At 40.9% G+C, this 23,004-nt stretch overlaps 2 protein-coding genes across 6 annotated transcripts in view; both read right to left on the bottom strand.

Moving 5' to 3' along the window:
- Window positions 1-15,057, bottom strand: part of abca4a (ATP-binding cassette, sub-family A (ABC1), member 4a) — a 30,986-nt gene extending 15,929 nt beyond the window's left edge. Inside the window, exons 1-15 of one of the 3 annotated variants that reach the window (XM_005461400.4) lie at window positions 14,732-15,057; window positions 14,171-14,282; window positions 13,773-13,866; window positions 13,477-13,618; window positions 13,179-13,318; window positions 10,941-11,068; window positions 10,272-10,469; window positions 8,381-8,470; window positions 6,632-6,866; window positions 5,728-5,867; window positions 3,398-3,514; window positions 2,886-3,083; window positions 783-988; window positions 524-700; window positions 95-317 (exon numbers count right to left, since the gene is read on the bottom strand). In XM_005461400.4, coding sequence (XP_005461457.1) covers window positions 95-317; window positions 524-700; window positions 783-988; window positions 2,886-3,083; window positions 3,398-3,514; window positions 5,728-5,867; window positions 6,632-6,866; window positions 8,381-8,470; window positions 10,272-10,469; window positions 10,941-11,068; window positions 13,179-13,318; window positions 13,477-13,618; window positions 13,773-13,866; window positions 14,171-14,236 — 2,154 coding nt within the window. In that variant the 5' untranslated portion in view covers window positions 14,237-14,282; window positions 14,732-15,057. Of the gene's footprint in view, window positions 1-94; window positions 318-523; window positions 701-782; window positions 989-2,885; window positions 3,084-3,397; window positions 3,515-5,727; window positions 5,868-6,631; window positions 6,867-8,380; window positions 8,471-10,271; window positions 10,470-10,940; window positions 11,069-13,178; window positions 13,319-13,476; window positions 13,619-13,772; window positions 13,867-14,170; window positions 14,283-14,407; window positions 14,704-14,731 lie in introns of those variants that run through there. The other 2 variants (XM_019363093.2, XM_019363092.2) reach the window with 2 other exon arrangements.
- A 103-nt stretch (window positions 15,058-15,160) lies between these two features.
- The window catches only part of arhgap29a (Rho GTPase activating protein 29a), a 30,909-nt gene continuing 23,065 nt past the window's right edge, over window positions 15,161-23,004 (bottom strand). For all 3 annotated transcript variants that reach the window (XM_005461403.4, XM_025910558.1, XM_005461404.4), the window contains 10 exons: window positions 22,781-22,950; window positions 22,080-22,208; window positions 20,534-20,632; window positions 20,236-20,399; window positions 19,298-19,486; window positions 18,390-18,527; window positions 17,877-18,112; window positions 17,443-17,758; window positions 17,143-17,251; window positions 15,161-17,041 (listed from right to left, as the gene is read on the bottom strand). In XM_005461403.4, coding sequence (XP_005461460.1) covers window positions 16,131-17,041; window positions 17,143-17,251; window positions 17,443-17,758; window positions 17,877-18,112; window positions 18,390-18,527; window positions 19,298-19,486; window positions 20,236-20,399; window positions 20,534-20,632; window positions 22,080-22,208; window positions 22,781-22,950 — 2,461 coding nt within the window. In that variant the 3' untranslated portion in view covers window positions 15,161-16,130. The remainder of the gene's footprint in view (window positions 17,042-17,142; window positions 17,252-17,442; window positions 17,759-17,876; window positions 18,113-18,389; window positions 18,528-19,297; window positions 19,487-20,235; window positions 20,400-20,533; window positions 20,633-22,079; window positions 22,209-22,780; window positions 22,951-23,004) is intronic.

Below are 23,004 nucleotides of genomic sequence, written 5' to 3'. Positions count from 1 at the left end.
GAGGTGTTGGTAATCAGATATTTGCTTGGATGAGTTGAATAAAAGCCCAGACACAAAAGGAGGTTCTAGAAAAAGCTAAGCTCTTTTTTCTCACCATGATGATGGCCGTAAGAAGAGCTGTGCTAGTGCCCATCACAATAAAACTGTCAATAAACCAGGTGGACCAAATGACACCGTTGGTGACCCCTATGGCCTTTAGGGTCTCCTTCAACCGCAGTTCCTTCTCCAGAACAATGCTCTTTGCAATCATGGACACAGAGTAGACCCAGGCCAGTACCATGAAGATGGGGAAACAGCGATTGAGAGTCAGCATGAAGCTTTAAAGGAAGACAAAGAGGGCAAAAGTGATGAGGGAGAAATGTGCAGTGATTGTTGCATACATCTCACAAGTTGTCAGCTTTCCTGCCAAGACAGATCAGTTTTGGCACATGGACAGATAATTCATTGCTATACCTTGAAAGTAAAAGCTATGACTGTTTAATGAGATTTAATTGCATTCTTTAATTATAATAATTCCACTAACAGATCATCCACGTAACAAGGGTAGGGCATCTGCTGTAGGTAAACACCCAGCGGCCGCTCCTTTCCTGTCTGTGTCTTGATGATGGCATGCTCTATTATGTCCTGCAGGTAAGCGAAGCCACCCCAAACGTAACGGAGGTCATCCATAGGATCAGCTCTGGGGCCTGGATCCCAGTACCTGAGGAATACACCCATATTTAGCTCCTACATGTTTACTGTGCGACACTAAATACATCATTTAAGTAGAATTTCATCCTAACCTGTCTTTGACCTTATTGGTGCGTTCCACTGCATCAATATCCATACGGATCTTGAACTTAACATGAGGCGGGGGATTAGTAGTCCAAGAGTACATATTTACAAAGACGAGGCCTGCCCAGAACTTTCTGTCCTCCAGCATGCCTAACGCCCGATACGTAACAGTATCCTCATCAGGCAGAGCCACAAATTTATCCAGAATCACACACTGGAAGCGAGAGAGGGAACAGAAGAGAAACAGATTTTTAAAAAGTGCACAGTCATCAACTCAAAAACTCAAAATAAGTTTCCTAACAGGGCAGTGTCGTCAATGCTTGAGTTTACCAGAGGATTCAATGAACATTTATCAAAAATTCAGTTCAGTTCAATTTTACTTATATAGCACCAAATCACAAGAACAGTTGGCTCAAGGCACTTTACATTGTAAGGTAAAGATACCAACAATCATGTGACCCCCTATGAGCAAGCATTTGGCGACAGTGGGAAGGGAAAAACTCCCTTTTAACAGGAGGAAACCTCCACCAGCAATAAATAATGATGATTAAATGCAAAATGGTGTATAAACACTTTGTATTTAATCCTAACCTGTCTTTATGGTCAATAAGAAAACTTTGTTAAGTTAAGCCAAATGAACATTTACCAAATTAATAAAAACGTACAGGATAAACTGTTAGCTGGTGTAAAAGTCTTCAGTAAAAGTTATAAGAAGACAAAAGGGAAAAAATGACTGAAAATCATGACTGTCTTTACAAAAATGAAAATTTTAATCTGCAGGTGGTGCTAGAGAAAAGTGAATTACCAGAGTCGTCTTGAATTCAATCAGTTTGGAGAACTACGAATATCAAAACTTCATTTGTGGCTGTTCCATAGTGCCAGACAAATACTGCCATTACTCAAACCAAACCTAACAGAATGGCTCGAATGTTAAAGACAATAGAGGCTAGTGAGTCATAAAGACGTGTGTATCTTCACACATGTGCAGTGGCATTGCAGTGGTTGTCTCTTCACTGAAAACCGTGTCTGATACAGCGATTCACTGTAAGTGGGAGGGCCTGCTTTCAAAATCTTGCCAGAGCAAAAATATTTACCCCTTTGTGTGCAGACACACATATGCATCCACGTATATTCATCTACAGTATGCATTTATAAACCCATTATCCAGAACACGTACTGAAAAATACTCCAAATCCAAAAGACCTCCCCTTCATTTAATCGAGCATCCAACTAACAACACTGCAGCCCAACTGGGTGGTGCGATGTGCATGCGTGCCACCAACCTGACTCAGCCAGCCATCAAGCTCACGTTCATTGTTGCCTCTTTATAAAGGATGGTGGACAGAGTGACAGCTGTATCTAATCGGCCTCAATCGTTCCCACTCTCCCTGTCACACAGAAGTGCTGTAAGCTTCAACATGGACAAAAACACGGAGCACCAACCATCTACCCAACCATGCCCCCAGATACCCCAGTGTCACCCCCAAGTGTGATAGGCCTCTCATCGTGCTCAGCCTGTACAGGGAAATGGGTAACTTTGTTTCAAACACTCATAGTGGAGGGCACTCACAAGAGATGGTCTGTGATGCTTTTCTTTTATTTCACCCTCCTCTCAATCAGCAGTAAACAAAAGAGACTTGACAGCCAGTTTGTTGCTCTGGCTCAGGCCCACCTGGGTGGATTTCCATGTCTTAGGACAGGGGGACAAATTACAGCTCCCAGAGACACTATCTAAATGTTCAGATCATGTCAAGGGTTGCATTGAGCACGTAGCAGTTAGGTAACCAGGGCACTAAATCAGCGGGTGACAGGACCTGTGAATAATTGGATTATGTCATGAAAAGGCCTGTCACCGTTTCAGGTGAAGTGAAAATTGCACAACAGTCTGCACTCTTACTGTCATAGTCAGATAGGTGAAAAGGTTAAAAAAAACACTTTACAAAAATTATTCTGACACTTTGGATTCATCTCGAAATGCCAAGCTCCCTTTGACTAGTCAGTATAATTCCACACACTGATACACGCTTCACAAAAAAGAAGACTGGTACTGGAGAGGCGACCGCAGGAAGAAAATGCTAAATCCCACACAAAAAAAAGCAACAGCCACTCACATCCCCATACTGGTTAAGCATCCGAATCACCCGGTCTGTAAGGTTGAAGATGTCCCGCCAGTCAAAATCAGGCACGTCATCTGGGCGTTCCTCTGGGGGGCCGTTGTGCAGGAAGTTGAGGATGTGTTTGGAGGAGAAAGGCGCCATCTCCAGACTCCGGTCGATGAAATCCATTACAGAAGGATTACGGATGGTGTCCTGAAATGAAAGGAAGAAGGGTCAACACACTTAACTATTTTTTTCCCCACTAACAGCATCAAAAACCTTTTCTTTTTCTTTTTTAAGAAGATGTGGTTAAGTGACCAGTAGGAACACAGTAATCCTGCCAAGACAAGAACAAAGGATGCAATAATGTTACTGTTATCTAAAGTTATTAGACTGATAGGTACTAGATTGTTGAAGACAGGTCACTTTATTAGGACATTAATATTTTGTTAATCTATTCTGTAGTTATCTTTTGATGTTAAATGAGCCTCAATCACTGACACCTTTTCATTCACACGCTATCCTACCCGGATCATCTTGACTTGGACTCCATCTTGGAAGAAAGCCCAGATCTGAGGAGCAACTTCTTCCCAGGCCTTCCCCATAGTCCTCAGCCTCTCCAGCTCCTCAAAGGTAGTGTTAGCCTACGGGAGACATGCAAATGAGCATGTCAGTAGTTGGAAAGCGTTAGCCAAAGCGAGGCAAGGCTATTCAAACTGTTCCCCATATCTTAATGAAAAACAATCAGTAACATAGAAACAGGTACAAACACAACCCCAGTTCAAACAATATACAGAAGAAATGAACAAGTTCATTGAATCCGCACGTGTGTACACAACATTCAGACATTCAAACACACACTCTGTCACAGATCTCCTAATCTCCCGCTACATACCATTCCCACATTAAACTCCCTGTGAAAACAGGATCAGCAAAGACAACACACACATTCTCACACAAAGAATTCCTGTCGGCCTGTATAGATAACCGGCAACTGTGCAACAAATATTTACCACACGCTTATCGTTAAAACCCTGAATGTGCGTATGGGTACGCTACAGTGCTTTGTGTGGCACACACCCAAGGCTGGCTACTTCAGCATTCAGCCGTGTGCAGTGGGGGATGAAAGCACTCAAGAGTACACCCAATTAAACGCCTTCCCCTTGTGTGTGTCTGATTTTGGGTGACAATGGGGACAATGGAGCCGGGGTGACAATGGAGGCTGTTGGTGACAACTGGCTGAATGCATTCAGCCTGCCCAGTGAATCCCAGTCAGGTTCCCACAAGTGAGTGCTTCCTCAGCCCATGAGGCAGTTTGAAAACAGGAGGCAAAAGGGGAGAACAAGGGAGCCAGGGGGGATTACTTAGTTCCATAATTTTATCAAAGGAAGCAATCAAAGTATCTTTTGAGTAGCTGACATGCAACTTTGAATATGAATATCTATACAGACACAGCAGCACATATGATGCATCTAATATAAGAGACACTGTAAAGATAAAAATGGATGTTGATTGTGCCCTCACAGAATAAATATGCCTCTATCTATGCTTTCCAGTAAAAAGAAGGCCCTGAAGTATGTGACTTTGCACTTTAAGATAAATTCTTACAGTGTAACAAATGAAAAATAAGTAATGGCAGGATACAGTACAGACAAGACCTACATGGCTTACATAAAACAAGGGCAGTCACATAAAGCGTGACAACATATGTTTAAGCGCATGGTTCTTCGCTTTCTTATGAAACACGCTGATGCATGACAGGAGCTGAGAGCATGACAACAAAGAGCCTATAGAGGCTATGTTTTCAGTCTTGTAAAGTAATGAATTATCCCCTTGCTCATTACATTCCTAGACCAATCAAGATCGCAATCTGAGAGAAGAGGAAAACAAAGAGGTCATTAAAGGTTGGGAAGGGGGAAACGCACGTTTTTGTGTGTCTCTTTTGTATCCAATCACACATCCTTAAGGAGACACTTTGTTGCTTACACAACAGTTAAAAAGGCCACGGCGCCATTAGACTGCGCCGTGGTTTCACCATAGCCGATCAGCTTGTGCTCTTGCATTGCGATCAAACCACCCATGACCGCTACCAACCCACCCCCGCCCCTCAAAGGCCTTTGACCAACACGTATCTACATCTAGACACAAAAGGTTGGACATGACTTGATGAAAGCTGATCCCTTTTTGAGGGTAAATGCATTGTTCACTACAGTGGACGCTGCTCCAAAAGACAAACAAAGACATGGAGGTTACTGAGTAAAACAAATCATCTAAAGGGGCTTATCTGTGCTACAAGAAATGTTAGATTTTTTAATTTTAAAATTTTTAGATAATATAACTATGTCTCTTCACTTGGTTCAGGCCTGTTTACTAACAAGTTATTTCAGTATTCATTGTTAAAATGTACAAAATGTGCAATAAATCCCTCACGTATTGCCAAGTATCAGAGTTGGAATTAAATACATCAAGCTATGCTTCAACATGCTGACTGTATGGCACCTGGTTTATGTGAATCGATACAACATACCTGCTATAATTGAAATCTCTAAAGTGCATCTGGCTGAATTATAATAAAATATCTCAACTGTTGCTGCCAAACTCCTCCTGTCAGCCATCCTAAAACACCTCCAAGCACTTATTTAGGCAATTATTTTGAACTGCTCAAGTAGGTGCATTTATTAGCCAAACATACTTTACTTTAAATGGATATAAAGCTGGATATAAAAACTGCATAAAAACACACAGAATCACCAGTCAGAGCTCATTAAAAACTATTTCAAAGCTGTTTTTATTCCATAGAACAAGGTTTTGGTTTGACACCATGAGCTCCACCTCTCATCTCCTAAATGCCGCTTACATTTCGTATGATCTTTCTGACAGCTGGAGAGTCAGGGGCATAGAGGATCCGTCCCATCAGCATGGGCTTCACAGAGTTCCACACAATCCTGGTGGCAGGGTTGGACTCCAGTTCTTTCATCAGGTCATTGCAGAAAGGAGCTGAAGGGAAAGATTATTTGTTATGTAAAAGCTGTTGCAATATAGGTCAAGCTAGGCACTTAAACAGGACCCTATCAAAGACAGCATGGCACAAAGAATTATTTGGAAACCAATTATAGAGTGCATAATTATTTTTATGCTCATCTAAATGTGTTGCGTAGGTTGGGCAGGGTGGAGATCGAATTAAAATTTGCTGATGAAGATGAGAGTAGCCAGTTTTTCATTCATCCAACCATGCATCAATCCATCCATTGTTTTAGCCCATGATCCAGCTGACAATGGGCAATCCACATGCAGAGACTGTGAAAGTAAAGAAATGCTGGTGCAACTTCCTCTACTTCCAAACTGCATAAAGCAGGAACACGATTGAGAGGCTGAAAACTCCAGCAACACTGGCTTTATGCAGATCAACTTTATAGTAGGTGATGATCTAATAAAAAAGCCTTTCATCATGGTCATCACATTGCTGGAGTTCTCGCCTCCACAGCATGAAGAGAAAAAAGTACTGGGAGACCATGTGCTAAATCCACAGAGGATCTGAGCCCAGTTCTCCAAGAAACTTCCATATTTGTATATGGGTTTTAAGAGAATTTGCAAATCAGCAAAGTGGGTTAAAATCACAACTCTTATACAAAACTAGAGGGTTTGCAAATTAAAGGTTACTCCAAAAAAAAAACGGCAGCAGTCTCAAGAACAGTACTTTTAGGTTGGTCTACTATATAATCTGTCATACAAGGTAATACAGATGTATATGGTGTACTCACTGGTGCTGTTATCATATGTGTAACGGTCCTGTGCCCACCCAGTGCCGATACCCAGGAAGGCTTTGTAGTTATTGTCTTCATACCAGTTAAAGGAGGTGACTCGGGAGAAAGCCCCCTCAGTGTACCCGCATACAAGGCTGGAGGCGGCAGCCATCACTTCCCTGAAAGACAGATTTTTCTGGAAGAGAGGAGTCACGACCTGGATGAGCTCCCTGAAGCTACTCTTCTGGAACAACTGCAGAGAGATAAGAAGAATCATTCAAGCTTCAACAAACAAAAAAAGAAAATGAAAACCTTTCAGATATAATCTAGCAGTTATCTAATGATAAAGATATGTTGAGCGGAAATCTAAAAATAGGCTGGTGTAAATGTGTTTTTTAGACATCCAGTTTCTGTCATAGGTGTAAACAGTATGCACGTGATGGGGAAAAAGTATACACCTTCAGGTGTTTTCAGCTCCGTTGCCAGAGTGTATACAATCAGGCACTAGCCATGCAGTCTGCCTTTACAAACATTTGTTAAAGCCCTTCTTCCCTCCGAGATATTCCATGATCAGCTGTAAACAGTAAATGGAAGTGCATAAAAGTGGCCAGATGTTCCAAACTTCATCTCAGACTACTATCATCACAAAAATTGTGTGCCAGGAGCTTCCTGGCTGAGCAGCTCCTGTAGGTGTAATGTGTACTTTTCTCCATATATTTTATCCTCTTATTACAGGGTCAGCACAGCTACTAAAACACTGCATTAAAAATATCCTCGAGATTATGTGTAACCCGGTTGCAGTCTTCTACATCTTCCTGAGATATTAAATTACTTAAAACTGACATGTGCAATATTATAAAAAATGATTTCTACAGATCTTAATACATACAATAAATATAAAAAAGAGAAAAGGGACTCTGTTATATCAAGCTACCCTCTACAGAGGACTAAATATCCAGTATATCCTTTACACACGATTAGCATACGTATCAAAATTAGTCAGTTATTATATATCTAAATAACAGCTGGCAAGTGCATGACTAAACAATTATTGGAACTTTTGAGAAATATTTAATGTCTAATTTTAAAAAAGAAGAAAGAATGAGTTTATTTTAATGCCTTCCACTTGGATCATACGCTCTCTATAGTCCTGAGAGAGACAAGTGTCTCGCCAACAGGATGCCAGACTGTCAGTTTCAATGAATGTCCCATGGAAACATCCACAACAAACAAAACAGTATTTCCACATACAGACATAAATGGTAATATAAATACACCACAAATGGTAGTTTGTGAGCATGCCTAATTCTAACTTTAAGTCACACTTGTACAATAAATTTGGCTCTTCCGCAGCTAAAGCCTGCTAAGGTAAAAAAAAAATAAATGTTTTTTTCTAATGACAGCAATTAAAATAAGTGAAAAATCATGTTCATAGACTTTTTAATGAGGAAAACACATACACTAACATGTTCATTCATCACCCATGTCCATTGGAGACTTTTACCTGTTCTTGCAGCCTTAGTCTTTTTTGCTTTGTTTGGGGGGCGTTTTTCCAGTGAATGGTCCCGTAATGATGATCTATCTGCTTTTGCTGTTTCTGGGGGGCTAAAATGCCATGTTCTGAATTTAGCCTTCCTTATACGCACTAGATAATATCCCCCTACTGTGTTTGCGTAAAAAGCCAGGCCAGAGGAAGCAACTGTTTCCTGACAACTAAAAATAGCGGGCGGTGAACTTTTGAATTGAGCTGCTGGAGCCGGGGCTTACCTCTTTCAGTTTGTCCGAGGCAGAGGAGACAACCCGGACCCAGAAGTGAATGTCGATGCCTTTTGAGTAATTGTCCAGTACAAGAGGAAGCTAATGAGAAATACAAATGAATGAACATTTTCTGCCTTTGCATTCATACAAAAGCTGTAAACTTCCAGTATTGTGCTTCTCAAAATGAACACCTTTCCCATAAAGCCACTGTCTTATGAGGACATGGTGATATTATGTGATGCAAACAGAATTTTGGAAACCATCTGTAAAACCCTCCTCTGATGTTCACCTGAGTACTACTTTCTACCAAGGATCTTGCTGGTTTGCCCAGAGAGCTTCCAGAAAGTTCACAACACAATAGGCTAAAGGTTCAGGAAGCAGAAGAAGGCCAAGACACAGAATCACCAGTGGAAACATCCTTCCGCTTTGACATATGTTCCTATCTCAGTGCACGCGGACACTAAATGGGGAGGATGTGTGATTTGAGTGAAATTCGTTTCCAAAGCCAGGCAGTAATATTTTAAGCTACTCCTGTGCCTGAAGTCAAACTACACAACAAACAATGGAGGATAAGGTTAAAAAATAATGGTATTAAGAGTGCACAGGGTAGCAAGAACACAAAGATTGAGGCTTAAAAGAATTAGCGGACAGACAGGTTCATACAGTTAAGCTCACTTGGCCTAGTCCCATATTCCTGCACCTGGATGAATATAAGGCAGAGGGCGGCCATTGTTTTCAACTGCTTTTTTGTGGTTTGTGTTTACTCTCACTCTTACTTGCACTGCTTTCTAAAGAAAGCGCTGTCTCTAAACTAATCAAAGAAAGAGACTAAGTCTGTCTAGCTGGCCAAAGCTTGCTGCTTTACAAACTGTTTGCATCACTGCTGCCTACTTAGAGCACGTTGATAGACACTTCATTTTTATGAGGCAATTACAGCTCATCAAATACAGAAGGAAACATTAAAGCCATCTTTCACTACACAAAGCAGTGTATTTGACATTCCTGGGGAACGACGCCTTGTTTACTTTGCATTTTGCATTTCCCAGAGAATTTTTGTTTTGCCCCACCTCATGAGTCATAGCTCTAATAAAAATACTAACATCTGTTTATCCTTTGCATCTCCTGACTTTGAACAGGAGGTATGTCAGGAGACAATAGGCGTGTGTCAGCTTGTTGGGTTTTGATCTGGAGGACAAACTATGAATGCAGTGCAATCAGAGTCTAAAACACAAAACGTGCTAAAGCACGATGGGACATACTGAGCTGAAGGTGGATAATCATGCATCATGGTAAACATGGTGGTACCTCTTACTGTTTTTCTCCTGTAGTTTTTACAATATACTAGAAACTCGTGGTACAATCTAGTCATGTTACTTGATTACTTCATTTACTTCATATTTTACTCAAGTGTGTTTTTGTTGGTTGCAAACTACATGTATGTAATAATCAGAAACACAGCACAGCTTACATTTGGCAGTTTATGATACTGTTTGATAACTGTTTTTGAAATCATATCCTGGCAAATCCTACACTGACCTTTGCCAGCTTGACCTCAAGTCGCTTAGCCAGCAAATGGCTGACTTACACTATGAAGATCCGAATGAATTTTTAAACATGGCAAGATCCCAAACCAGATGTATCCAAACACAGCTCTGTACGGCCTCTTCCTATTCATGAACCAACCGGATAACTGCCACATTGTGGTATTAAGTGTATCCATTCAGTGCACAATAGATAGTTTAGTCAAGGGTATAAAGATGTAATTACAGACTGAGTGCTCCCAGTTTAACTGAGCCAGAATGAAATTTAAATTGTGCAACTATTTTTCAAAAGGTAAGCCAGTGATCCTTGGTGATTTCCATATCAGCTCTCTAAAATCACAAATAAAACCAACACTCACCAGTCGGAAAAGTTTGAAAAAGTCGACATTGGCGTAGAATTTGTCCTCGATGATCTGCAGTCGCTGCGGAGTGAGGATGCACATGGCGTTGCGAACTGCGTAGAGTCCTCGACGGCTGGGGAAAATGAGGAATCGCTCGAGCAAGTTGAGGCTGCACGCAATGTCTTTTAAATGCAAGTCTGGGACTCCAAAAGCAAACTGGAAAAACGCAGATTTATGTGGATTCAGATGACATCAGCAAAGACAGAAGCAATCTGATGTGTGTGTTACTGCTCTGTGACGTCTTTTGTCTGTTAGCTTTTATTCAACCCTTGAATTAAACAGCTGTATATTGTCGTGATGCATGCTTAATCGTCCAGGTAACCAAGTCCCAGAAAGTTGATTCTGTTCATCTGGACATCCAAGTGGCATCTTCAGTCTCGGCTGGCTGCAAGTTTCCCCAGCTTTATAAACAGTACATTTGCATAATGACTGAAACTGGTAACTACCTTATTTTTCTTCCTTTACTGTGTCATATTACCATTTGTGTTCCATACTGTACTCCACCAGAATCCTTGCCTTGGTGGTATGAAGAGATATCAGTGTCTTGACTTCTTAATGGTAAAATGTCACACTGTGTACCCTTGGCTGTGTGCGTGTGTTTATGCATGTGTGTGAGCGCCCGTGTACCTGTTCAGGCCTGATTTGGGCATTAACTAGATGATACACTACAGACTCGGTCAGAGGAATGTCTCTGAGGAGGAATGACGTCAGAGTCTCGTCATCCTTCAGGATAGTCTCCACTTTTACCCCTCGACCTGTAGACAAACAGAGGCAGTTCGTGTAATGGAAAACGCATAAGAACGGTTTCATGTCTTTAACTGTCTTTAACCTTTCACAGTGAATGACTGTCATGGCTAGATAGATGACTGTTCGCTGTTTGATATGGAACTGGATAAACTGGATAAGTTGGAAAAAGCTTAGTTTCATAGTAACACATATTGGGCAAGTTGTGACAAATGTGTTTCATTAAATGACACAATTTCCAGTTGCCTGTCTGTGCATGAATGAAGGCTGCACTGCCAGGCAAAGTGCTGTTTTGGCTTTTATCCATGCTGTGCCCCTGATGAACATGGCTAGAGATGAACTTCTTGGAAATGACTCTAAACACAAATTAAACAAACAAAGCCAAAACGTGTGTGTGTGTGTGTGTGTGTGTGTGTGTGTGGGTGGGTTATTGATATCATTAAAGAAAAATACTAGCAGTAAATGCTGAATCAAGACAAGTCTAAATATGTTTTAGCCAAGAGGTTTAATCTCAAATATTTCCTTATTTTTCCCCTTTTTCTTTTCTCCTCCTCTGTCTCTTTTTTTCCCCGTTCCTGATCACTTCTGCCACTCCCTGCTGTCAACTCTGGAATTCCTAAAATGCACATATACTAATGTGAATAACAAATACGTAAAATGAAATCAAACGTGAAAAAGAGTAATAAGAGAAGCCAATTGAGCAGGGGTGTCAAACATAAGGCATGGGAGCCAGAATCAGCTCGGCAAAGACTCCAATGGCTTTGGACAAAGTGAATGAGAGGTTAAATCTTGGAGTTTTAACTATATTTTCATAGATTTTATAGCATTTCCTATTGATTAAGACCCCCTCCCATATCCATTTACATTATGCCCAAGTAATTAAGTAGCAGATAAACAACAAAATGACAGAAAAGTTATTGTTTTTCACTATCTGAGCAGTAAAAGACAAAAAATCCAGGATATTTTCTTTCAATTGACAAAAACTTTCTTTTTCATAGTTACAGGAGAGTAGAGGAATAATTCTACAGCAACATTTCTTTGTTGTGTAGAAAGTCTGTACTGTTGAAACTGCACTGATTTTTCCTATATTAAGACATCTTAGAGATTAAATGTATCTTTACACTGACACAAAGGCGAGTTTTACTCATCCAGCCCACTTAACATCAAAATGAGCTGTATGTGGCCCACAATGTAAAATCCAAAGCAAATATGTTTGGCACAACAGTGCATGTGGATCATGATTCTGCTTGCTAATAATGCCGACATGTGAAAAAGAGGTCAGACGATTTTCCTGCTTAATATCCATGAGTCACAATCGTCACTTACATAACTTTATTCTCAATATGATTTAGTTTTCTTTCCCGGGGCTCATGGGAACACGAGCAGAATGTGGATGTGTATCTCTGTTAGCTCTGTTAGTCCATCTACATATTTCTGCATGAAAGTGGCAGCACAGAGAGCAGCCAGACATAATCATTCAAAGCCTGGAATGCACTCAGCTCCATTCCACTCCCATCATAAAGGTTTATTTTGCCAGTAGGGAAGCATGGCATATGTACAGTGTACACGTATATATGAACAGAGCAGTGCTGCAAACAGGCCCTTGAGATGGGATCAGTGTGGGAGTGTTGATGGGTGGTATATGAATTGCTTTCCCACCAAATAAACAACGTGCTAGCAGCAAAAGTAAGCAGCTTACTCTGCGAGCCGGTCTTAAACCGATGTGATGTAATCGTGTTACTCCACGCAGACACCACAGACAGACTGATGGGAAAGAATGTGAGGTGTGATGTAAACTGCGATTACCAGGCGACGGGTTTAACTTTTAAAAGATCAACAACTTATGTGTCACAATACCTCTAAAAAAGGCAAAAGCACCTGAAGCACCGGATACCTGTGTTGTATGATCTGCAAGAGCCACGACTGATTTAATGTTAATTGTATTCATGGTGTATATAGAGATTTAAATAAACTACTGATTTTAAACTATTGTTGGGTAATTCAGAAAAAAGCTTTTATTCCACTGCTTTAATGAAAGAACTTTAGAAATGAACCTTTCTGACACATGGATTTGCTACTAAAGGCTTCTGCTGGATGTTGCTGAAAGCCCAGAGCACTGACCTGAGACTTTTTCAGGATGAGTGCGCAGCGTGTCCATGAAGTTACTCATAGCATTGAGCTCCCTCCATAGGCGACCAAGCTGCAAAAACTCTGGGTCCATAAAAAGAAGCTCTTGGGCATCTGAATAGAACCGAGCCAATCTGAGGAGGAAGGTCATAATATTAACAATTATTATTAAGGCCAAATACCTAGATTCATCTCTTCCACTCTACTACATAATTTTGCCTCTTCATCTTAGATCAGACACCTAATAGGAATCCAAAACTGTTCTCACTGCCGGCCTACAGTCGATGCTTACATGGAGTTGTTGTAGTTGGACACCAGGCCAGGAGATTCACCGCGGGTGGGGTATTGAAAACAAGGGTTGTTGGCATTACAGAAGATTCCTTGGATCCAGGGCAGGACCCCAGTGGAGGGCATGGCTTTATTGGGGAAATGACCTGAGGCAGATGAGAAACTGTTGGCTTTCTGTGCTTTGCACAAGTCTTTGGCATATGTACAGTACATTTATGAATTGGACTCGTTACAGAGGATATTGTTTTTCTGTCTCAGCGGGCTGTGCTAATATTTTCCAGCGAAGAACTGTTTGCTCACATTCATGTTGGCGATAAAGTGGATTTACTTTTCGTAGCCACACCAGTCCCATGAACAGCATAACAGGCCACAAGATCTCCATGAACAAACGTACCTGGTTAAAACATACAACATCTTTTAAATGAGCAGTTTTTCCAGTTTTAGTTATGGTTCTATCAATCTGACAAATTCTCCACTCTTACCAACCTCAGTTTGGGACAAAATCAGTAAAGATGCATTTGTTTTTAAGTATATTCTGGGCTCGCATTTAAAAAAAAGACTTATACTGCATGATATGTATAAAAAAATTAAAGATATATTTAGTAATGTGTGAACTGGTGTTGTCAGTTGTAAAGAAAAAGCTCTGGAGGCATGCTAGCTGAGCCTTTACTGGGACAACTGGAGTGTGGAGCTTTTACCCTTTGCCTCCTGCGGATGGTCCAGTTCTTCCACAGCAGGAGTCTGACCTGTCTTCCTGCCCCCATGGTGCCTCCTTTTTACCCCCGCAGGGGCTGGCTGTAGCCAGTAAATCTGTATTGAACCAGACCATAAAACATCTTACGGGCCAAGTAAGGCTAACTTTTGTCTTACAAAACTACTCATGACTCTAAAATGCAATTTGCATTTGAAAGGCCAAATTTTGTCGATGAACTCACAAGTCGGTCCATTCATCTGGTGAGAACTCCATGTGAAAGCTAGCAGTAGCTTAGTAATGAGGTTAATGAGCTCAAGACCTTCACATGGTCAGATTTACAATTATAGACTTGTCAAACGTTCTTTCGCTACAATTTCTGGTTAACGCCAATTCCCCAAAGTAAAAATAAAATAAAACTCATCAAACCCCGCACTCTGTGCACGCGCACCATACATTTAATCCAGTTTAGTTCCAATCATGATGACATTCTCTGTCTATCCAGTCAGTTTCCACATACTTCCACCATAATCCAAAGCACACAGTGCAACTATAACTTGTCACTTACCTCAGAAGAGCACCTGTACTGTAGACTGATCGCCAATAACAACAAAATAACTCTGCATAGTCTACAGACTGTTTGCTGTGGTTGCAAACACAGCTTGTTTCCAGACCTCCAGAATAGTTAAGCAGATTGGTTTAATCTCCTTTCTCGGTGCTGGGAGCCTGCTAACACCTCTCTGCCATTTGTAGAGGCCTGCATGACCCAGCCACCTGGCATTAACAGTGCGGTATAATCCTACCTCTATTATAATCCTATCACTCTAACATTTTCCTTACATTTTAACAAAAACTTGAATCTCTATTCACAGATTATCATCCTGCACAAACTGCATGAACTCGGTTTATTGCATTACACAGATTAAATTAATATTCCTGTAAAAAAAAGAAAGGAAAAAAAGCATTATGCATGACACACAAAAGACCATCACTGTTGTAAGTTGTCAGATATATTTTAATAAGTTACAAAAGGGTGTTTGTTTTATGTACCTGTTTTCTTACACTGAACTTTCAACACTGTGCCAGGCTTGTACATTACCATGAAAAACAGATACCATTTAAATAAATGATGCACTTCCCATTACTTACAAAGAAAGCATAAGATTCAGGTTATTGATAAAACTACTCAATTTGTAAAAAAAACAAAACAAACAAAAAAAAACAAAGAAAAAAAGCTTTGGCTATTAAAAAAATGTACATATATTAAAATTAAGAAGAATAATGCCATGTCAGAATCCTGTAGCATTTCTAAAAGCTTTTCAGACACATTTAACACCACGCAGTACAAAAACGAGTGGATTTATACCCTTTGTAAGTGATGCTTCATTACATGACCAAACGCAAATACAGACATCCTGTACATCACGTAACAGATGTTGTTAAATTGCTTCATACAAAAAAATATTAGCAACGTTTTTAATTACAAACTACATGTAACAGCTTAAAACACTCTTCAACGGTGCAGGCAGAAGGCTGATGGTGAAAGAGCGTTATCAGGTAAGTGCACCACGTATCTCCATGACTGTATGTAGTATTGTTACGCCTCGAGGGCTTTTTTGGTATAGAAACATACATACGTGAACCTGTAAGAATTTTACACAAAATATTCAAACAAAAATAAATTGCACAGATCCAAAAAATTATAAATATCCTGGCTGTGTGCCAGAGTATACTGAGCAAGTGATTGGTAAATGTATGATTTGTGAATCAAAATTTACAGCATTATAAGTGCATTTTTTTTCTTTTGAGGATCAGATATCATAATACTTACAATAAATCTACACACAGTGCCAGTCATACATCTGCTCATTTTCTCTACAGAGTCAATGCAGATGTTTCTGTGTGTTCCTCCTAACGTGACACACATTGTGATTCTCGGAGCTCTAACAGCAATGTCTTTTAGTGGCTTAAACAAAATGTGCCTCTCTGTGTTCCACCTCTGGAAGACGCCTGGGTCTTAGTCTCTGGTACACTGGTTTTGCCTGGTTTTGGTCCATTTCCTCAGGGCTACAGCTGGGAGACTGAGATATGGCTGTCTGTTCAATCTCAACGTCCTCCTCAAGGGGCTCATCTACAGACACCTCTATCTCAATGCCTATTTCCCCCTCCTCATCCTCCTCCTCATCATCCTCCTCTTCATCTTCTTCCTCAGCACTGTTAGCTTGTGCACAGTTCTGCAGGACTTTAGCTTTGCTTCCTGATGGGGGCTTATAGAAGGTTCCTGGGGGAGGCTGAAGAGTTCTGGGGGCTCTGAAAGTTGTTGCAATGGGGCTATACTTTGTGACATTATCTTCCCTTTTTATAGTCCTGTTGGGTCGCACTGCGACTGTGTAAGTAGTTCCAAGGGAGAGGGTTGATGGCACAGAGGTTGACAAGCTGTTTGCTTCCACTGCTGCACTCTCTGTGGATGAGCTGGCCCCAATTTTGACAGTTCTTGAGGCAACTTCATGTTTGTACTGTTTATCCCAAGTTCTGCGTAATGTCTGGGTGTCGATAAAGGTACTCCGGAAATGTGTGGCCGCTCTTGTTTTTGTATTCTCAGTCTCGTCCACTTCTTCGATGGACTGGTCGCAACCGCTTCCCTTCCTGTCATCTTGGTCAGTGGCGTTCCGGGAGTTATTCTCGTCTATTTGGCTTCGGTTAAGTATCCGTTCGGCCGGCATGCTAAACGGCCGTGATGAAAGCTTGTTGCGAGGGTGTCGAAGCTGAACCCTGGTGACTGTGATATGATGAGAACGACACAGGCCTCTCTCCCCAGATTTTGCGACTTCAGGGACACTTGACGACAAACTGAGGGTCTCTGAATCAGTTTCATCAGCTTTAAAAAGAGGACAAATAAAAGCTTTTAAAAATAAAGAACGCTAAAATAACAACATGATTGTTATTTTAATAATTATCTGTTACTGTGACAATACTGACCAGGTTCAAAATTGCTTCCATCAAGGCTTGGCATCCTCTCCTGAACCTCAGTCAATAAGTGTGAAGAAGGAATTATGGACGAATGCCTTTTAAACACTTTTGAGCTCGACTGCAAGGCAAAGACAGACAATAAGAACAGAAAACAACCCCCCAGCGTACCACATGCTAAACAAGAAGAATACTGTATACAGTTTATACACGTTATCACTCTATATAGATAACAGAATAGCTCTTTATTACCATTGTACATTTACAACATCCTGTGTCATTCATGTAACGTAGTGTTGGCAAATCAATTACCTCTTTAATGTCTCCCAGTGACTTGGAGTGCCTGATCAGCTGCTGCTCTTTGTCCTGTTGCGTAAGGCGAGTATTAGTGCGGGTCTGGGCATCAACCTCTGTGGGCGAGGTGCCACTTACAGGACTCAGAGGTGTGTCAAAGACCATCTGGTAATGTCTGATCAGGAGCTCCACAATGAGCGCCTGATAGGGGTAATCCACCAGAGAAGAAAGAGAAACTTCAGCATCGGCCTGCCTTGGCTTGATCAGCGTCGGGCCAAAGATGATCCCCAGATTGCTGGCTGTCATCTTGTTCTCCTCTGATTGCTCCATCACCCTGGAAGGGGAATGAAACAGATAAGAAATGATCATTTCTACTATTATTAAAAAAAGGAGAAACACATCCATATGTTCTATTTAATGGGATGCCCAGAAATCCATTCAGCCCTCCCTACCGGTGAAGATGCTCTATGAGGAACTGCAGTGTCTTGTAATTAGCTGGTGGCAGCTGTCTTAGCAGATCCTTGATCTTGAACAGGACTCGATTGAGCTCGACGCTAACCTGCGCAGGGGTCGCAGTGGTGGGATTAACTCTCTGTGCTTCGAGTTCCTCCACAATGATACTCTGGCTCTCCTTGGCCAAACCAATAAAGTCGTTATAATAGCGGAAGAGGATGAGTGGCTCTGGAAGCTGGAAAGTACAGAGGAAGAATTAGATAAACAAATGAAACAAAGATGATAATAAACAGCGGCAACCAAAATATGGACATAAATACACAAGTGGTACAGAATTAGAAATGAGATAAGCACCCTGGTGATAAGCAGCAGGAATTATGTGCCAAAAATAAGCAGACAAATGCACATTTTTAGTATTACTGCAGTTTGTGATCCAAAGCCTACTTTAGCCATCTCCTTCACGGGGTGAAAGCAGAAATATCTTATTATGTTAATGACCAAAAGCAACCCACCTGTCTCAGGTAGAGTTTGAGTACATTGCTAATGTCGTGGGGAGAAAGATCAGAAAGCTCCACCAGGTCCTTGCCGTTCTCAAATGCCTGGCACAGCTTCTCTACTCGAGACTTCGCACCATTCACACGGTAGATCCCCTTCAGAGCAGACACACAAAATGAATATTACATACAAGCTTTTGGAATCAATATGAAGAAACTGAGCAAACGTATGAGCAGAATACTAACAAGATCAGCCAAAGAAAAAAAAATGGGAGAACACTTCTTTCTCATTTAAAAAAAGGGTTTTGGTCTTGTTTGATAAAATGTAACAGAAACAGAAACCAATAATTATCAGATAATTTAAACACCATAACAAATGTTGAAGGTGAAGTGGAGGACTTGTTTTTCTAATTTCACTTTCAATCTGCAAAAGACTGCATGAACAAATAGCTTTGAAGGAAGTTTCTCAAATAATGTATGTTAGCAGTATCAATAAAGATTCAGAGAAGCCAGAGAAATCTTTGTACACACAGGACAAGGCTGAAAATCAACACCGAGTGCCCATGACCTTTGGGCCTTCAGCCTGCACAGCATTAAAAACAACTGATGGAAATCACTATGAAAGACCAAAAGCTTTCATCACTAAATCCACAAAAACTATTTTTTTGCCAACACAGTTTTAGAAAAACATATTTTTGCATATGTTTCTAATACACTCATTTTTTACATATTAGATAAATTCCCTCAACATATTTTGATTAGTCCTGACAACAATGACAGCCTTTCACAGCACAGCCACTTTTATGGTCACAGTATTGAATGCTTTATAAGTGAACTTTAATGCCAGTGCCAGCAGATCTATGTTTCATGAAAATTAATGATCAATTTATTTGTAACCAAACCACTAAAACACCTATTATAAGTACCTTGATGCTGAGGGCTCTATTCTCAATTTCCGACGTGCACTTCCGTATGATGAAAGGTATGCCATCCTGGCTGTTCTTAGCCGACTGTGTGAAGTCAATGCCAAATAGGTGAAGCCTTCCCTGGAGCTTCTTATGGCCACACTGGATGGCCAGAGTTTCCAGACACTTTTTATGGCACGCCAAGGAACACTGCAAACACAGTGACACATATCTCAGTTATAACAGGGAAAGAGTAAAACATTTCTAAGAAAATCCTGAACAGTTTTAACTATATGTCAACAAAAACAGCGGAACAACTGACGAAAAAACACGTCCTCACAAAGTAGCTATTTTTGCTAATTAGCCCAAAAACAAAGTCCGAGAAGCAAACGAGGAAAGCTTCACATCTAGTGACCCTCTGAACCAGTCACACTGAATCATTCCAAGACTCTGCAGTGAGCTGCATTCCTATGTCAGTTTCTTCTCAATATGTCTACCAGCGTTGCATAACCTCTTTTAAAAGCGTTTCTCCAACCAAGAGCCACTCTTATTGTCTTCTTCAGTGTATCTAATACATATGGACAGAAACTTGATCTAAAATCAACAGTGGACAGAGGGTGCACAGGGATGATGGAAAGGACTCCTCAGAAGACGAACAAAAGGTCCTCAGTTTCTAGCGCCCATTCCCCCAACTGAGACCAGTTACTCAATTTGGTCACAGAGGAGAGCTTGCGGCCAGTTTCAACTTTTCCCTTTATTTCCTCATCCAAACATGCTGATGAGGGGAGAGGTGGCTTTTCTCTTTTGTTTCTGCTTGATTTTTTTGCTGGCCATGAGTGATAAAGAAGCTGTTGTGAGCCTCTGGCAATCTTTATCGTGAATTTGTAATACTCTGAATGCTGTGGGCCGCAAACAGAAAGGAATAATACAAATAATAAAAGAAAGGAATCCAAGGTTACCTCCTCACACTCCGCTCCATGAAACACCACCAGGCTGTCACACTCACGACACTTGGAGGGTGCTCGAAGCTTTCTCAGCTTGTGGGTTTGGGCCGCCTTAGACATCTGAGTGTTTCTAAAGGGTCCTGGAGAGCTCGCCGTTTCGATTACCATTTCATTTAAACCTGCAGGAGCAAAGGAGCATTGTTACAAATGTAAATATGCCTATAAGTGTAACGAACATATAAGAGTACTTTAAAAAAAAAAAAAAAAGGGAAAAAATAAACACAAAACCCTTATACAAATAAAAGTGACTTACCATTATCAGAAGGCGAGGGAGGCTCTCTCTCATCCAAGTCATCAGCAGACGACATGGTACCAGTGGAGGGGGTTCTGGGTAATCTCCTCTTGAAGTCTCCTGAACAGTAAGGTAGGACACACCAAAAAGTCCACATCTTTACAGTCACGTCAGGACACTCTGTTTTCCCCCTGTCTCCTATGCTCTACATCTCACCGGTGAAACTGAGAAGCAACACGGCGATTGGACAAATTTAAAGTAGCAAATGAAAAGGCGGGCTTAACAACTTGTTGGTGACTGAAACCAGCAGGTTATTGTTGGTGGTGAATTAACACCTGGATTGGCTGATGAGTGAGGGGGTTGAATACTGATCAGAGCCTTTTCAGAATGTTTTTGATCTTCTGATGAGCTCAATAACAGGTTAATCAGAGATAAGTGCTGACATTGTTCACACTCTGGGGGCTGGGAGAGCTTTGTGGAGACTCCAATACACAATTTAATACCAACACCCCACTAACTTTCTCCAGTCCAGACCCGCCCAAAACAACTAGCCATGTCTTACACATGTTTGGTAAAATCACTTTAACAGGAAATTGTTTGATGTTCTCCAAGGTTACTACAAACCTGGTGGCTAAATTTGTCACTGTAACATATAAAATGGACACAGTGCTATTTAGAGTTTTCAATGTAAGGTCCGTGAGAGGAACACATAAAATAACAGCAATTATAGTTACGTTCTTCTTTGCAAATGGCTTTTTGCATTCTGATAATAGTAGCACCGAACGCTCAGAGCACTGCATTTTAAGAAAGTGCATGCAAATGGGCAAAACAAACCAACCCAGGAAAACATCTTAGCATTAAAAAAAGAACAAAAAAGTAGGACCAGTGCAGAAGTACGGAAAAACAAAGGATGCCACCAAAAACAGAAGGGTGGTGCATATACAGAAAAATATCATTACAAAAAGCCCCCACAAAAAAAAAAAAACAAGAACTACAACAACAAACTACAGGAAACTGTAGCACAAAACACACATGTTGTTGCACAGCAATCAGGGAACACAGAGAAACCGTTGCAACATTCTTATGTGTGTACGTTGCAGAGTGCAACAAAGAGGCATGACTGTTAACTCTGAGATTACATACCAACAAACCTGGGTGAACATCAAGTTCGCTAGGAAAAAAAAGAGATGCGTGCTGCCCTGAGGTGCTCTCAAGACAGTCAGTCCTGAAAAATGTGCCATCATTGGCTATGGGTGGTGCTTTTAACCGTGATGAAAGACTGACACAAATGAGTTTGATGTTGTGCAACTGTGGAGGGAAAACCCAGCGTGCTGCCTTTATTATCTGGACAAAAAACATACCGACAGGAAGTGAATGTGATTTTCTTTCTTTCTTTTTTGATAGCTCGAGTGTGACGGCATGCAAAGATTTACCCAGCAGATAGACACGGCATTCGTAGTTGTTAGCTAAATGTCTCACTATTAAATAGCTATTGAGTGCGGTGTCGCACTAAATCAGTTCTGCTAGTGATCATTTTAGGGGGACTTCATAATCTTCATAATCCTACCTGGGCTTGCAGTCGGCGAGTCCATGGACCGGGACTCACTGCTCCCTCCAGCACTTTCCGAATCACTGCACATCCCTCCACCCTGATTGGCCGAGGTCCAGGGACGAAATGGCGCCTGAATTTTAAGTGCTTGTTCAAAAACACAACATTAAAAGATAAGAAATCCCATGTTAGCTGCATGCTATAAAACTGTATTTCTCAGTTGATTAGAGATCATAAAAATCAGTTGAAGAACATGTTTCTAATTATGTCATAAACACTTAAAAAAATGACATTAATTTCAAGTAACAAATTGATTGCATTAATTAAACTACTTTTTTATTTCCACATCTATTTATCTATGGTTACCTAAATGGGCCTAAAGGTAATGAGGCCAACACCTGCACACACTACCAAAAAAAACAAAACACAGGGAAGTTGGCTACAGTTTAAATCTTCAACCTGGTCACCCGTCTTTCATATTTCAAAATATTTACTTGCTAGGCGATGAGCAAACTGTTGTGTACCTCCCTCAGCAACAATGTAGTCGAGTGCAAAACTGTCTCTAGTGCAGGTTTCCGTCTTTGTTGCGCAGGTATTTACTCAGTGAGATTAGTAAGCTGTGTAAAAGTTTTTGTACTTTCTTTCAGGATGTCGTGATATTGACCCCGTTTCTGCTGATTGCATTTATAGAAGAAATAGTGAAAATACTAAACGTGTACCTTGGATGTCAGTGCTACCGTTGGAGCGTCTTTCAGCAATCTTGGGGTGTTGGGAGTTGATGGGGCTGTCCACATCATCTCCAACAAGGAGGTCAGAGGTCACAGATGCCTGTGACAGGTTACTGTGGGAGGAGTGGCTGCCACTCAGTGAGCGCTTATTGAAAGGCATCCTAGGGTGGAAAAAGACATCAATTTGCATTATTTACTTAAAAATCATAATGCCA

Source organism: Oreochromis niloticus, linkage group LG9 (assembly GCF_001858045.2).
Source record: "Oreochromis niloticus isolate F11D_XX linkage group LG9, O_niloticus_UMD_NMBU, whole genome shotgun sequence".
Classification (NCBI taxonomy): Eukaryota; Metazoa; Chordata; class Actinopteri; order Cichliformes; family Cichlidae; genus Oreochromis; species Oreochromis niloticus.
Note: the sequence above shows the minus strand (reverse complement) of the source record. Positions and strands in the feature narration are given on the sequence as shown.